Source organism: Rhinopithecus roxellana, chromosome 20, assembly GCF_007565055.1.
Source record: "Rhinopithecus roxellana isolate Shanxi Qingling chromosome 20, ASM756505v1, whole genome shotgun sequence".
Lineage (NCBI taxonomy): Eukaryota > Metazoa > Chordata > Mammalia > Primates > Cercopithecidae > Rhinopithecus > Rhinopithecus roxellana.
Genome location: NC_044568.1, coordinates 10,574,581 through 10,589,440, shown reverse-complemented (window position 1 = coordinate 10,589,440; position 14,860 = coordinate 10,574,581). Strand labels below are relative to the sequence as shown.

General features: G+C 51.6%; 1 protein-coding gene across 4 annotated transcripts in view; it reads right to left on the bottom strand.

Annotated features, from left to right (window-relative positions):
- LOC104661579 (integrin alpha-X) overlaps positions 1-14,180 on the bottom strand; it is a 29,508-nt gene extending 15,328 nt beyond the window's left edge. For 2 of the 4 annotated variants that reach the window (XM_010362272.2, XM_010362271.2), the window contains exons 1-14: positions 14,006-14,175; positions 13,296-13,401; positions 12,566-12,669; positions 12,195-12,265; positions 11,937-12,048; positions 9,503-9,633; positions 9,269-9,414; positions 8,871-9,024; positions 8,114-8,264; positions 7,421-7,494; positions 7,125-7,254; positions 6,821-6,963; positions 6,499-6,639; positions 6,199-6,408 (exon numbers count right to left, since the gene is read on the bottom strand). In XM_010362272.2, the coding sequence (XP_010360574.2) occupies positions 6,199-6,408; positions 6,499-6,639; positions 6,821-6,963; positions 7,125-7,254; positions 7,421-7,494; positions 8,114-8,264; positions 8,871-9,024; positions 9,269-9,414; positions 9,503-9,633; positions 11,937-12,048; positions 12,195-12,265; positions 12,566-12,669; positions 13,296-13,401; positions 14,006-14,042 (1,710 nt within the window). In that variant the 5' untranslated portion in view covers positions 14,043-14,175. Of the gene's footprint in view, positions 1-6,198; positions 6,409-6,498; positions 6,640-6,820; positions 6,964-7,124; positions 7,255-7,420; positions 7,495-8,113; positions 8,265-8,870; positions 9,025-9,268; positions 9,415-9,502; positions 9,634-11,936; positions 12,049-12,194; positions 12,266-12,565; positions 12,670-13,295; positions 13,402-14,005 lie in introns of all 4 variants that reach the window. The other 2 variants (XM_030925467.1, XM_010362270.2) reach the window with 2 other exon arrangements.
- Positions 14,181-14,860: the final 680 nt, after the last annotated feature.

Here is a 14,860-nt window from a genome sequence, read left to right as displayed (position 1 = left end):
AATGTGCCCTTTAAATCTCTGTGCACCAATGGAACTGGCAGGCATTAAAAGTAATAATAATGGGTGGACATGGTGGCTCACGCCTGTAATCCCAACACTTTGGGAGGCCAAGGCGGGTGGATCACCTGAGGTCAGGAGTTCCAGACCAGCCTGGCCAACATGATGATACCCCGTTTCTACTAAATATACAAAAATTAGCCAGACGTGATGGCACACCTGCAATCCAAGCTGCTCAGGAGGCTGAGGCAGGAGAATCACTTGAACCCGGGAGGAGGAGGTTGCAGTGAGCGGAGATTGCGCCACTGCACTCCAGCCTTGGTGACAGAGCAAGACTCTGTCTCAAAAAAAAAAAAAAAGTAATAATAATGAGCACGGCACACTGGCTTGTGCCTGTGGTCCCAGCTACTCAGGAGGCTTTGGCAGGAGGATCTCTTGAGCCCAAGAGTTCGAGGCTACAGTCAGCTATGATTGCGCCACTGCACTCCAGCCTGAGGGACACGATGAGACTCTGTCTCTAAAAAATAAAAATTTAAAAAAGAAAAAGAAAAGAAAAAAGAATAATAACAAAATAAAAAGAGAAATTTACCAATTACTGAGGGAGTCTAGAAAGGCTAGGTATACCCCCTCTAAATCTAAAATAAAAGTTCAAAAATAAAAATAAAAAAATCTGATTGGTAAAAAATGCTAACGATCATTTAAGCCTTTAGCAAGGCATAATCTTTTTGCCTATGGAGGGTCTTGCTGATGGTGACACGGTGACACGGTTGACTGATCACAGTGGCAACTCCTGGAGGTTGGGGAGGTTATGGCAATTTCCTAAAATAAGACAGTGAGGAAGTTTGCTGCCCGGATGGACTCTTCCTTTCATGAAATTTCTCTGAAGCATGGGTTGCTGGTTGATAACATTTTACCCACAGTAGAGCTTCTTTGAAAGTTGGAGTCAATCCTCTCAAATTCTGTGCTCGTTTATCAACTACTTTTATATAATATTCTTTTTTTTTTTTTTTTTTTTTTTGAGACACACTTTCACTATTGCTGGAGTTCAGTGGTGTGATCTCGGCTCACTGCAACCTTCGCCTCCCAGGTTCAAGTGATTCTCCTGCCTCAGCCTCCTAAGTAGCTGGGATTACAGAAAACCACCACCACACCCGGCTGATTTTTTTAGTAGAGATGAGGTTTCCCTATGTTGGCCAGGCTGGTCTCAAATTCCCGACCTCAGGTGATTTGCCCACCTCTGCCTCCCAAAGTGCTCGGATTACAGAGGTGAGCCACTGTGCCTGGCCTGTTTATGTAATATTCTTAATCTTGTGTCATCATTTCAACAATTTTCATAGCATCTTCACCATGAATAGATTCCATCTGAAAAAAAAAACCACTTTATTTCCTCATCCATAAGAAGCAGGTCCTCATCTGTGCAAGTTTCATCATGAAATTGCAGCAGTTCAGGCTCCACCTTTTAATTCTGGTTCTCTATTTCCACCACATCCGCAGTCACTTCCTCCCCTGAAGTCTAGAACCACTAGAAGTCATCCACGAGAATTGGAATCAGCTTCTCCAGAACTCTTGTTAATGTTGATATTTTGACCCCCTTTCGTGAATCATGAATGTTCTTAATGGCATCTAAAGTGGTAAATTTTTTCCAGAAGGTTTTCAACTGACTTTGCCCAGATCCATCAGAAGAATCACTATGTATGGCAGCTATAGCCTTATGAAATGTATTTCTGAAATAATGAGACTTGAAAGTCGAAATTACTCCTTGGTCCATGGACTACAGAATGGATGTTGGGTTTGCAGGCGTGGAAACAACACTAATCTCCATGATCATCTCCATCAGAGCTCTTGGGTGACCAGGTGCATTGTCAATAAGTAGCAAACTTTGGAAAGAAATCTATTTTTCTGAGCAGCAGGTCTCCAGAATGGGTTTAAAACACTTACCCAACTATGCTGTAAACAGATATGCTGTCTCCCTGGCTTTGCTCCATTTCTAGAGCACAGGAAGGGTGGATTTAGCATCATTCTTTAGGGCCCTGGAATTTTCCAAATGGTAAATGAGCACTGACTACAACTTGAAGTCCTACCAGCGGCATTAGCCTCTAACAAGAGAGTCAGCCTGTCCTTTGAAGCTTTGAAGCCAGGCATTGACTTCTCTGAAAGTCCTAGATGGCATCTTCTTCCATCAAAGGCCGCCTCATCTACATTGAAAACCTGTTGTTGAGTGTAGCCACCTTCATCAGAGATCTTCTGGAGAACTTGCTGTGCCTTCTCCATCTGTACTTGCTGCTTCACCTTGTACTTTTATGTTGTGGAGATTGCTTCTTTCCTTAAACCTCATGAACCCTGCTGACTTCCACCTCTGCTGACTTCCAGCTTTTCTTCTGTAGCTTCCTCACTTCTCTCAGCCTTCACAGAACTGAAGAGCGTTCGGACCTTGCTCTGGATTTGGCTTTGGCTTAAGGGAATATTGAGGCTGATTTGATCTTCTATCCAGAGCACTCAAAACTTCCTTCATAATAGCAATTAGGCTGTTTCACTTTCTTATCATTCCTATGTTCACTGGAGTAGCACTCTTAATTTCCTTCAATAACTTTTGTTTTGCATTCAGAATTTGGCTGTTTGGTGCAAAAGGCCTTCATTCCGTCTTGGCTTTTGACATGGCTTCTTCACCAAGCTTAATCATTTCTAGGTTTTGCTCTAACGTGTGAAATACGTGGCCAGACATGGTGGCTCACGTCTATAATGCCAGTGATTTGGGAGGCCATGGCAGGCAGATCACTTAAAGTCAGGAGTTTGAGACTAGCCAGGCCAACATGGCGAAACCCCATCTCTACTAAAAATACAAAAATTAGCCAGGCATGGTGGCACGCACTTGTAATGCCAGCTACTCAGGAGGCTGAGGCAGGAGAATCACTTGAACCCCAGAGGGGAAGTTTCAGTGAGCCGAGATCACACCAGTGTACTCCAGCCTGGGTGACAGAGTGAGACCCTGCCTCAGTAAATAAATAGTGAGAGACATGTGACTCTTCCTTTCACTTGAACACTTAAAGACCATTGTAGAGTTATTATCTGGCTTAATTTCAATATTGTTGCATTGCAGGGAATGGGAATAGGGAGGCCAGAGGAGAGGGAGAGAGAGACAGGGGAGCTATCGGTGGTGGAGCAATCAGAACACACACATTTATGAAGTTCGCCTTCGTATATGGACATGGTTCATGGTGCCCCAAAACAAGGACAATGGTAACATCGAAGATCACTGATCACAGCTCACCATCACAGACATGATAATTTCAAAAAGTTTGAAACATTGTGAGAATTACCAAACGTAGCACAGAGACACAAAGTGAGTGCGTGCAGCTGGGTAAACAGCACTGATAGACTTGCTCAGTGCAGGGTTGCTGCACACCTTCAACGTGTAAAGAATGCAGTATCTGCAAAGCGCATAAAACATGCACTTTGTGATGGGTCATGGGAGTTGGTACGAACTGTTTGCGGTTTCATGACAACATGTGGGCCCTTGTTACTCTCAACCGTCTTTCACCCTCTTTTTAGATTCCCCTTCAGTTGTTAAACTATATGTTTTTTGTTTATTTGTTTTGAGATGGAGTCTCATTCTGGCACCCAGGCTGGAGTGCAGTGGCTCAGTCTCAGCTTACTGCTGTCTCCGACGCCTGGGTTCGAGCCATTTTCTTGCCTCAGCCTCCCGAGTAGCTGGGATTACAGGCATGCGCCACCACCACAGCTAATTTTTGTATTTTTGGTAGGGACGAGATTTCCCCACATTGGCCAGGCTGGTCTGGAACTCCTGACCTCAAGTGATCTGCCTGCCTCGACCTCCCAAAGTGCTGGGATTACAGATGGGAGCCACTGCACCTGGCCAGTTGTTAAACTATCTTAATGATAATTAAAACAGATTATAACAACATGACACCTATTGTGTGCCAGGCACTGTGATAAGCACTTCATGCATACTAACTCATTTAATCCTCACAGCAGCAGTTCAGTAAGGTTGGTTCTATTAGTATCACCATTTTACCAATGAGAAAACTGAGCACAGAGACAGTGAGTTACCTGTCAAAGATCACACAGCTGGTGTGTGACAGAACTGCAGGGACCTTCCCTGCCACTTTTTTCTTTTTGGTAACAGCTTTTTTGAGCTATAGACCACATAGCACAAAACTCACCCCTTTAAAGTATATGACTTAGTGGTTTTTGGTATGTTTACAGAGTTGTGAAACCACTACCACAATCAATTTTAGAACATTTCCACTACCCCAAAAAGAGACTCCATACCCATTCTCAGTCACCCTCATGCCCCTGACTTGCCCCCACACCCAGCCCTGTGAAACTGCTCATCTACTTTCTGTCTCTACAGATTTGCCTGTTCTGGACATTTGGCCTGAATACATGTGGCCTTCTGTGTCTGGCTTCCCTCACTTAGCATGTTTTATAGGTGGAATTGCCAGATCACATGGCACCTCTATGTTTAACTTTTTGTTTGTTTGTTTGAGACGGAGTTTTGCTCTTGTTGCCTAGGCTGGAGTGCAGTGCCGCAATCTCGGCTTACCACAACCTCCACCTCCCAGGTTCAATCAAGTCACCTGCCTCAGCCTCCCAAGTAGCTGGGATTGCAGGCGCCCACCACCACGCCCAGGTAGTTGTTTTTTTTGTTTGTTTGTTTGTTTGTTTGTTTTTGGTATTTTTAGTAGAGATGGGGTTTCACTGTGTTGGCCAGGCTGGTCTTGAACTCCTGGCCTCAGGCGATCCACCTGCCTCGGCCTCCCAAAGTGCTGGGATTACAGGTGTCAGCCACTGTGCCCAGCCTATGTTTAATGTTTTGAGGATCTGCCAGACTGATTTCCAAAGCAGCTGCGTGGATTTACATCATCCCCAGCAGTGCGGGAGGATGCCCAGTTCTCCCAATCCTCACCAACACCTGTCATTATCCGTCTTTGTTTCTAGTCATTCTGGTAGGTGAGAAGTGGCATTTCATTATAGTTTTGATTTCTGATGACTAATGACGTTGAGAATCATTTTATCCACTCAGTGGCCCTTTGTACCTCTTCTTTGGAGAAATGTCTATCCCTATCCAAATCTTTTTTTTTTTTTTTTTTTTTTTTTTTTTTTTTTTTTTTTTTTTTTTTTTTTTTTTGACACAGGGTTTTTCTCTTTCACCTGGGCTGAAGTGAAGTGACGCAATCATAGCTCACTGCAGCCTCAACCTCCTGGGCTCAGGTGATCATCCCACCTCAGCCTCCCGAGTAATTGGGACTACAGTTACTACAGCACCACGATGCCTGCCTAATTTTTAAATTTTTTTCTAGAGATGGGATCTCCCTATGTTGCCCAGGCTGGCCTGAAACTCCTGGCCTCAAGTGATCCTCCTGCCTCAGCCTCCCAAAGTGTTGGAATTACAGATGTGAGCCACCTGGAGCAGCCCCTTTGCCTATTTTTTAACAGGGCTTTCTTGACTTTTGCCAAGGAAAGCAGCCCTTGTTCTCAGGGAACCCTGATCCCTTGGGTGGAGGGCGGCTGCAGGGATGGGTATACGGTGGGACCTTGATGGCAGAAAGGGAATAAAATCATGTAGCATCCAGGGAGGCGAGGAGCGAGTGGAAGGGTAGGTTGAAACGACTGAACCTAAGTGGTGAGCAGCAGGGAGCCCAGAGACTGCACGCCAGGTTGGAGGTCAGGAGGCTGGAGCACCCTTCACCATCCCGGACCCACTCTGAACCTCTGGCAAACCAAGGCTCTTGTCTTCCCAGTGTCCCACATTCCATCTGTAAAATGGGTTTTCTGTGCCTGACCTGTGTACCTTGTAAAACTGGCGAGGGGCTGGGCATGGTGGCTCACGCCTATAATCCCAGCACTTTGGGAGGCCGAGACAGGCGGATCACCTGAGGTCAGGAGTTCAAGACCAGCCTAGCTAACATGGCGAAAGCCTATCTCTACTAAAATACAAAAAATTCACCGGACATGGTGGTGCATGCCTGTAATTCCAGCTACTCCAGAGGCTGAGGCAGAGAATCGCTTGAACCTGGGAGGCGGAGGTTGCGGTGAGCTGAGACTGCACCACTGCTACAAGGTGCTCAGAGCTGGGCAAGGGAGGTAGGAAAAGGTAAAAAGGGACAGTTTTCCTGTATGACAGAGCGGGAGAGGCAAGGAGGAGGCTGCTCTAATGACAGAAGCGGGACACGGCCTCACCTGGCTGTGGGAGGGGCCGATGCTAGGTCCCAAGGCTCCGTGAAACAGGTAGACAGCACCCTGGTTCTCTTCCTCTCCTGGGGCCCCGATGACCACGTCCGTCAGCTTGTCCCCATTCACGTCCCCCAGCACTGTCAGAGCTGCCCCAAAGCGACCCCAGGGATGGCCCTGCTCCCCGTGGAGAACAGCATCACACCACCACCTTCTCCACTGCAGAATGAAAGCAGTGCCAGGCCCAACCCGGGCAACCCCTCCACCCACACTGGACCCCACCCAGCCCAGGTCCCATCAGCCACTCACCCCCCTGGGCAAAGGACACACGGACACCTGGCCCCCTCGGGTCTGCTCGTAGTAATGGGGGGCCCCGATGAGGATCAGGTCAGTGCTGCCATCGCCATCCACATCCACGGAGCAGAGGGAAGCCCCGAAGTAGGAACCAATCTGGAGGGCAGAGCCTGCGTCATGCTGCCTGTCCCCGCCAGAGGCAGCCCTGTGGGCCAGGTCCCACCTCTCCCCAGGTACCAGGACCTCCCCCAAGCCCCCCAAAGCCCCTCCATCCTCTTCCTGGCCCCAGCCACTGTCCCCACCCTCATCTTCCCCTCTGGCTCCTGTCACGCCCAACCTGTGTCCCCGTGACTTCGGCCTTCAGCCTCCATTGCCCGGACACCTGGATGAAGATGGCAGCCTTCCCAGTGTGCTGGTAGCGGGGGGCCCCCAGGACCAGGTTCTGCACCCCTTTCCAGAAAGCCAGCTCAGTGGAGTAACCTGAGGGGCCCAGGTCTCAGCACAAAGGCCCCCATTCCCCCCATCCAGAACCCTGGACCCCCACCTCAGGCAGCACAGCCCCCATCTCCCCTCCCCAGAACCCTGGACCCACCCTAGGCAGCGCATCTCCCACCTGTCCCCAACCCCTGGTCATTTCTCACCCAGGTAAGAGTCCCTCATGTCCACATTCTCCTGAGACATGTTGATGAAGGTGGGGTTCATATTTGGGGGATACAGGAAGGCACCTCCAGACCAGGTGAAGCTCCCCACAGCCCCCAGAATGGGGCCATCCTGGGAGGAAAGGATTCCAGGACTGAGCAGAGGCCGGAGCAGGAAGACAGCATGTACAAGAGATACGCCTGCCGCCCGTGCCCCTTACCCACCTGACACCCACCCTGGCCTTCCCTGCTCCCTCCTCCCCTCACCGCACATCATCGGCCTAAGGGGCCCCACTCACAGGCGTGAACACAGCGCTGAAGCCCTCCTGCGCCATCTCCAATTCGAAGGAGCTACTGCTTGTGGTCTCCGTACCTGGGGAAAAGTATGACACTCGAGTGCCAGGGAGGGAGATGAGCTTTGCCAGGTCTAAGAACACTTCAGCTTTAGGAGAAGCTAAGACTGGAGGCCCAGGGAGGGCTGATGCCTATGACAGGGAACAGGCTCTGCCCTCCAGATCAGCTCCAATTTCAGGGCCCCCCTTTGCTCCATGGATGTGGACAGCGATGGCAGCACCGATCTGGTCCTCACCAGGGCCCCCCACGGGTCTACGAGCCAACCCGAGGGGGCCAGGAGTCCGCATGCCCCTTGCCCAGGGGAGTGAGTGGCTGGTGGGACGTGGGCTGGGTAGGTCCCAGTGTGGGTGGAAGGTCTCCTGGGCTGGGCCTGGCACTGCTTTTTGTTCTGCAGTGGAGCCGGTGGTGGTGTGAGATCATTCTCTGTGGGGAGCAGGGCCATCCCTGGGGCCACTTTGGGGCAGCTCTGACAGTGCTGGGGGACATCAGTGGGGACAAGCTGACGGACGTGGCTATCAGGGTCCTGGGAAAGCAGGAGAACTGGGCTGCTGTCTACCTGTTTCACGGAGCCTTGGGTTCTAAGTGGAAAAGTGTTACGACTGAGGAGTCCCCAAGCTCAGAGCTCCCTTCAGACTCACCTTCAATGGCAAAGATCTTCTCCTTCAGCTGGTTTTGAATATCTTTCAGAGCATCAAAGTCCTCCACTTTAAATATGTGTTCCTGGGAGGGCTTCGATGCAATGTCATTTAATTCTTTCCAAGAGTTTGTGTTTTTAAAAGCTGATCCAACCTGTCTCCAGAAAAGATCAACTCAGTAAAAATAATAAATCGAATGTTTCTGTGTGCACTGGGTGCAACATCCTCCGATAACCCCACAAGATCAACATGATCACACCCCATGGACACAGGAGAAACATGAGGCCCGGACGGCATCAGGGAGTTTAGGAGAAAGGATCATGGTCTCCAGTCTGGGGCAGAGTTTTCATCCTGAAGGCAGTAAGAGCCGAGAGAGCTGGTGTTTCTATCCTTGAAAGGTACGTTGTTGGCGGTGGTTCACACCTGTAATCCCTGAGCTTTGGGAAGCCAAGGTGGTAGAATTGTTTGAGGCCAGGAATTTGAGACCAGCCTGGGCAACATAGCAAGACCCCATCTCAACCAAAAAAATTTTTTTAAAAAGCCAGGTTTGATGGCACACGCCAGTGGTCCCAGCTACTGGGGAGGCTGGGGTGGAAGGATCACTGGAGCTCAGGAGTTCGAGGCTGCAGTGAGCTAGGATTGCACCACTGCCTGAGTAATAGAGCAAGACCCTGTCTCAAAGAGAAAAGAAAATAAATAGAAAGGGAAGTTGCCCTGAGAGGAAGCCGTGGGAGAAGGGGGAAGCCGTCCCATGCCCTACCCCAACTGCATAGCGGATGATGCCTGCTGCATCAGCCATGGGGATGACATCCTTATAATCCAGGCTGTCGCCTTCTTTCTTCCCATCAGTGATGACAATGAGAATTTTAGTGGCATCCCCACGGGCCCCGTGTGAGGCCTGGAACAATTGGCGCCTATCAGGAAAGAAGAGATCTTAGAGGCCTGTGAACAAAACCACACTAGCCCCTGGTGCCCTTGTGAAAATGAGAAGATGCCTTTTCCTTTGGGAGGCCCTAGTCCCACCCAGAGGCCCAAGCTTGGCAAGGGTATTACGGGCTGGATTTCAGTCCCTGCCTGTCCCCTTCTCGTGGAGACAGATGAGGCCCAAGGGAAGACCTGGGTGCTTTGGGACTGTGCCTGGAAGAAGTCAGGACTCACACGACTTTTTGGATGGCAGTGGCCGTGCGTGTCAACCCTCTCAGTTGGTGAACAGAAGCCAACAGGCCGAGGGGGTTTGAGGTGAGCCTGAATTCCTCAAAAGTGAAGTGTACGTAGAATTCACTGGAGAACTGCATCAGGGAAAACTGGGAGAAGCACACAGGGCCAGGGCTGAGGCCATTTCACCAGGATCCAAGCACCTGCCCCCAGCAGCCTCCTGCCCCAAAGGCACACCTGGGTGCTGGGTCTCTGGAACTGGCTTATCACAGCTCTCACGAAGTTCATCATCGTGGCAAAGTTGCCGGGGGAGATGCTGCCCGAGCCATCAATCAGGAACACAATGTCCAGCTCCTGTCTTGGGCACTCTGGGGAAGGAGGTGGCACCGGTCCTCCAAGAGACACTCCCAGAGCGCAGGACTATGGCCTCCTGGCCACAGGAGCTCACTCTCCCAAAACCCTTTCTCCCCTTCCTCTCCTCATCGGGGGCAGGACTTCCCTAACCCCCTGCCTGGAACAAGGCCCTTCATTCTCTTAAAGTTGCATAAAGAGGCTGTGATGGGCCGGGCACAGTGGCTGACACCTGTAATCCCAGTACTTTGGGAGGCCGAGGTGGGCGGATCATGCGGTCAGGAGATCGAGACCATCCTGGCCAACATGGTGAAACCCCATCTCTACTAAAGATACAAAAATTAGCTGGGTGTGGTGGCATGCACCTGTGGTCCTAGCTACTCGGGAGGCTGAGGCAGAATTGCTTGAACCCAGGAGGTGGAGGCTTCAGCGAGCCGAGATCACACCACAGCACTGCAGCCTGGCAACAGAGTGAGGTTACATCTCAAAAAAAAAAAAAAAAAAAGGCTGTGTTGAAGCTGCTCACCCCTGTGCAGCCAGCCCTGTCGATAAAAAAAAAGTGAAGGTCAGACTGGGTGCAGTGGCTTACGCCTGTAATCCAAGCACTTTGGGAGGCCTAGACAGAAGAATTGCTTGAGCCCAGGATTTCAAGATCAGCCTGGACAACATAGCAAGACCTCACATCTACTAAACATTGTTAAAAATCAGCTGGGCCTGGTGGCTCTTCTCTGTGGTTCCAGCTACTCTGGAGGCTGAGGTGGGAGGATCACTTGAGCCCAGGAGTTGGAGGCTGCAGTGAGCTGTGATTGTACCACTGCACTCCAGCCTCAGTGACAGAGTAAGACTGTCTCTAAAAAAAAAAAAGAAAAAAAAAAAAAACAAAACAGGAAGATTTCTCCAATTCAGATGGTAGGAAGCAGAGGGCCTCCCGCTCCACCCTGGATATCTGTGCCCCTCCCTGGACCCATTCCTCCTTCCTCCCTCAATGTCACCCCATCCAGCAATGATACAAAGTGGCACCAGTGTATGTCCTCACTGCTCAGTGCTGAATGGTAGTTTTGTTAATTTTTTTTTTTAATTGAGACGGAATCTCACTGTCACCCAGGCTGGAGTGCAGTGGTGCGATCATAGCTCCCTACAGCCTCCAACTCCTGAGCTCAAGCGATTCTCCTGCCTCAGCCTCCCCAGTAGTTGGTACTATATGTATGTAACACCATGCCCAGCTACTTTGTATTTTATATTTATTTTTTGTAGAGATGAAGTCTCACTATGTTGCCCAGGCTGGTCTCAAACTCCAGGCCTCAAATGACCCTCCTGCCTTGATTGTTAATATTTTAAACAAATCATCACAGGCAACAGCCACACACTGGGCCTGTTCTGTTCTCAGCTTAAATACAGGCCCCCACTCCCTTCCTGTGTGAAGGCAGCGTCTATCCTGAGAAGAGGACACTCTTACAGCACCTGGAGAGGAGACCCCCTTCCATGCGACCTCTCAGCATCCTCTCTGCCCCAGAGGCCTCCACCGGAGAGACAGGTGTCCTGGGCATTCTGATGAATGCCCAGGCCCCTGTGGATGGAGTCTGGACCCACGGAGGTGCTGGAAGGTGCACCCTATTTGCAACCAGATGTCAGTCTCACCAAGGGCTTGAGAGCAAATGTGAAACCAAGGGGAGGCCTCAGACTGCCAGGTCTGAAAAGCCCACTGTTCTGCTTCCTTATCTTTCTTCCCCATCAGCACCAGGGAAGCCAGGCCCTGCGTCTCAACCTGCATGTGCACATGCACACACACACATACATGCACACACATGTATGTACATGTGTGCATGCACACATGTATACACACACATATGTATACACACACACACACACGTTGCTCACACTGCACTTTCACTGACCTTTCCTAAACTACTGCACAAACCAATTGGTCATATCCCAGGACCCACTGGATGAAAATAGATCCTCTTCTCTAAAAATAACAGCAGCTGGCCTTCATGGGACTGTCACCTGGTACTAGCTGCTGTGCTAGCCCCTGGCCATGAATCATCCTATGTTACTTTCAGTGCTGGGTGTGTTATTCTCCCCATCCAACAGATGAAGAAACAGATGCTTGGAGAGGTTAAGGTCACAGGAAAGGTCCAGCGGCGGGCCAGGAACGGGCAGGATGTGCAGGCGGCAGTGTCGGGAACCACTGCGACACGTGGTAACTCTTTTTTCCAGATCCCTTCTTCCTGATCCACTCTGGCAAGACTGTCTCTAGCCCACCGCACCCCCAATTGGATGTGCGTGAGCTCCTCAAAGACTTGGTGGTCCTGACACTCACCCTGCCCGGACGCCGGGAGCCTCTGGGTGAGCTGGGTGGGGGCCAGGAGGAAGCAGAGTCCGGTCAGGTACATGTTCCTCCCACACCCATGGTGCACGGTGGGGCCGCAGGCCTGGGGACACAGCGGGCTGCTGGGGGGCTGCTCCTGCTCCCTCCCACCCTCGAATTCCAGCACCTCCACCCTACAAGAGACTCCCAGCCCCCGCGGCCCCAGCTCCTCCCTCCCTTAGAGGCCTCCTGTGCCCTAGGGCCACTCACCAGCAGCTGGGGGGGACTGGTGGTAGCCGCCAGGGACAGGCCCAGGGACATGTTCACGGCCTCCGGGGGCACTGCAGGGACAGATATGTGCATGGTCACTTTCGGGGGTACAGAGAAGGCTGTGGAAGAGCTGGGCAGGGGTCACCTCCACCTGGGAGGCAAGGTCTGATGGTGAAGGGAGCTGTCCGGTTTTGACAGAGCTGCAGGGGTGTGATGAGTGGGGAGGCCTTAAGAGGCCAGGAAGCATGTCTGAGGGTGAGGGTCTCAGACACAGCAAAAGTTGGAAGTGAAACTCCGGTGAGCCCCACGGGCCCCTGGAGCTGGGGAGCCTGGTGGCCCTGCCCTGGGTCCCAGGAGGGGCGGTGACTCACCCTGCAGGCCAATGGGTTCACAGGCACCGGTGCTGTAGCCGCACTGGTAGAGGCTGCCCGTTTGGTTGGCAGCTGTTCTCTCTTGGGGGGCTCCAACCACCACCCTGCGAGGAGACAAAGAACACTTCAGGTAAGAGTGTGGACGCTGCGGCACAGCTGCCGCTCCGGCGAGTGTGTGTTCCCTCTCTAAACCTCAGCTTCCTCATCTGCAAGATGGATTTTCATCATTTAAATTCCACGTGGAAGGGATTTCTGTCTGTTGGATTCTCTGGCCTATGGAGACAATAAACATTTGTTGAGTCTGGGTGTGGTGGCTCACACCTGGAATCCCAGCACTTTGGAAGGCTGAGGTGGGAGGATCGCTTGAGCCCGGGAGTTTGAGACCAACGCAGGCAACATAGTGAGACCCTGTCTCTCTATATTTTTAAATGTATAGAAAAAAAGAAAGAAAAAACAGGTAAGTGTTTGTTGCACGACTGATTCCTACTCACAGGTTGTCGTGTGGACTCAGTCAGCGTCCACCTATGATGAGCCTGGCACTGCACTTACTGCTCTGTAAATGTTAGCTGTGAGGCCGTGCCTGCTTTCAGGGCAAATCTTCATTAGCCAGGGCAGTCGCTACACCGGACAGAGAGGAGAGTTTGCAAATAACAGGGCAGGGCGAGGGGCACGGGGCCCTGAGCAGGGAGAGGATGGATGGAGCCGAAGGCCAGCGCCACCTGGGCCTCACCAGGAGTTGGCATACTGGACCACACTGTCTCCAAACCCAGCGCTGTCCACACGGAAGGCTGTCAGCTCCTCTGTGTCCAAGTTGAAACCCAGAGAAGTTGCTAAGGCTGGGAAAGAGGTGGGAAGAGAGCTTTGGAGAAGGGTCTTCCTCCTGCCTGGCCGCCCTCTACCCCCAGCCCCAGTGCCCCAATCTCCCCTCTGAGCCTGATGCCCAGGGTGCCTGGGTCTTCTGGACACCCAACTCATCCCCTTCTCTCCTTCCCAGGGTCCAGGGAGGCCCCTTGCCCACCATCCGCTATCGAGTTTCAGTTATCCATTTCTGCAGAGCAGTACCCAGGCTCTAAAAAGGATCTTTCCCCAACGTGCCCCTCAAGTGCTATGAGAGAGACTCCAGGAAAACTTGGGTACCAAAGCATTCTGTCCACAGAGCACAAGCTTGGCACGTTCTATCTATTTTTAAAATCTCTGGAGTGTCGAGACAACTGGCCTCTCCCTTCCAGCATCTCTGGAACTCCCCCAAAGTTGGTTCATCAATATCCTCTCCCTCCACAAACTCCAAATCTCAAACCCTATGTGCCAGCCTCCCCCTCATGCTTGACTCAGTCTCTCTCCCTACCCAGATCCTAAGCCCCCAGCCTGAGCCCCCATTTCAAGGCCCTGGCTCCCTTGGGCCTGGGTCCCCAGCCCTACTTCACTGGGGCCTAGGCTTACCTGTGAACAGGAGGAGCGCTGCCTTGGTCCTGGTCATAACTAGAAGGTCAGACGTGGAGCTCTGAGCTCCTGGGCCGTTGCAGGAAGAGCTGGACCAAGGTACTGAGGAAGCAAGTGGGCAGAGAGGTGGCCAGGGGCAGGAAGAAGGTTGTCAGCGTGAGTCAGAGGGGGCGGGCAGAGAACCCAGCTGATCCGAGGATGGGCCGGCCGCCCACACACCCCCAACCCCACCGCAGTCTCTCATCAGATGACTTGGCTTGATGCCCTTTGCTTGGGTGGATGCAAATCCCTGCTCTGCCCCTCCCAGGCTCCCCCTTGACTGCCAGAAGGCACCCCTTGACCTTGAAATTTCAGCCGGACTGGAGGGGGGTGGGGCAGATGCCACCCCTCAGGACCCTAAAGGAAACCCTGGTGGGAGCCCTTCACTCTGGCCTGGAAAATCTGGGCCAAGGAGTGGGGCATCCGGGTCCCTAAGAGGAGCACAGAGCAAGTATTTGTTCATTCATTCATTCTCTCATTTATTCATCATTTAGTCAAGATGCCTAATTTGAGCCTGGAGACGCAAGCCCTCTGCTAGGTGGGGAAGAAAATATAAACCACAAATCCCCAGCCCTGGGGTCAGTGGAGAGGCAAATTTATAAACAGCAAGTTCCCCCCGCTGTGAGGGGAAGCACAGAGAACACAGGGTGCCTCACCCAGGCTGAGAAGGTATGGTTTTCTGAGAAGCCTTCCTGGAAGAGGTGGCACTTGAGCTGAGCACTGAAAGCAACCGAAGTCGGGAGGTGACAGGGCAGCCAGACATGGATGAGGCAGGGGACAGGAGGGTCTGTGTGTGAAATCAGCAATGGGAACCAG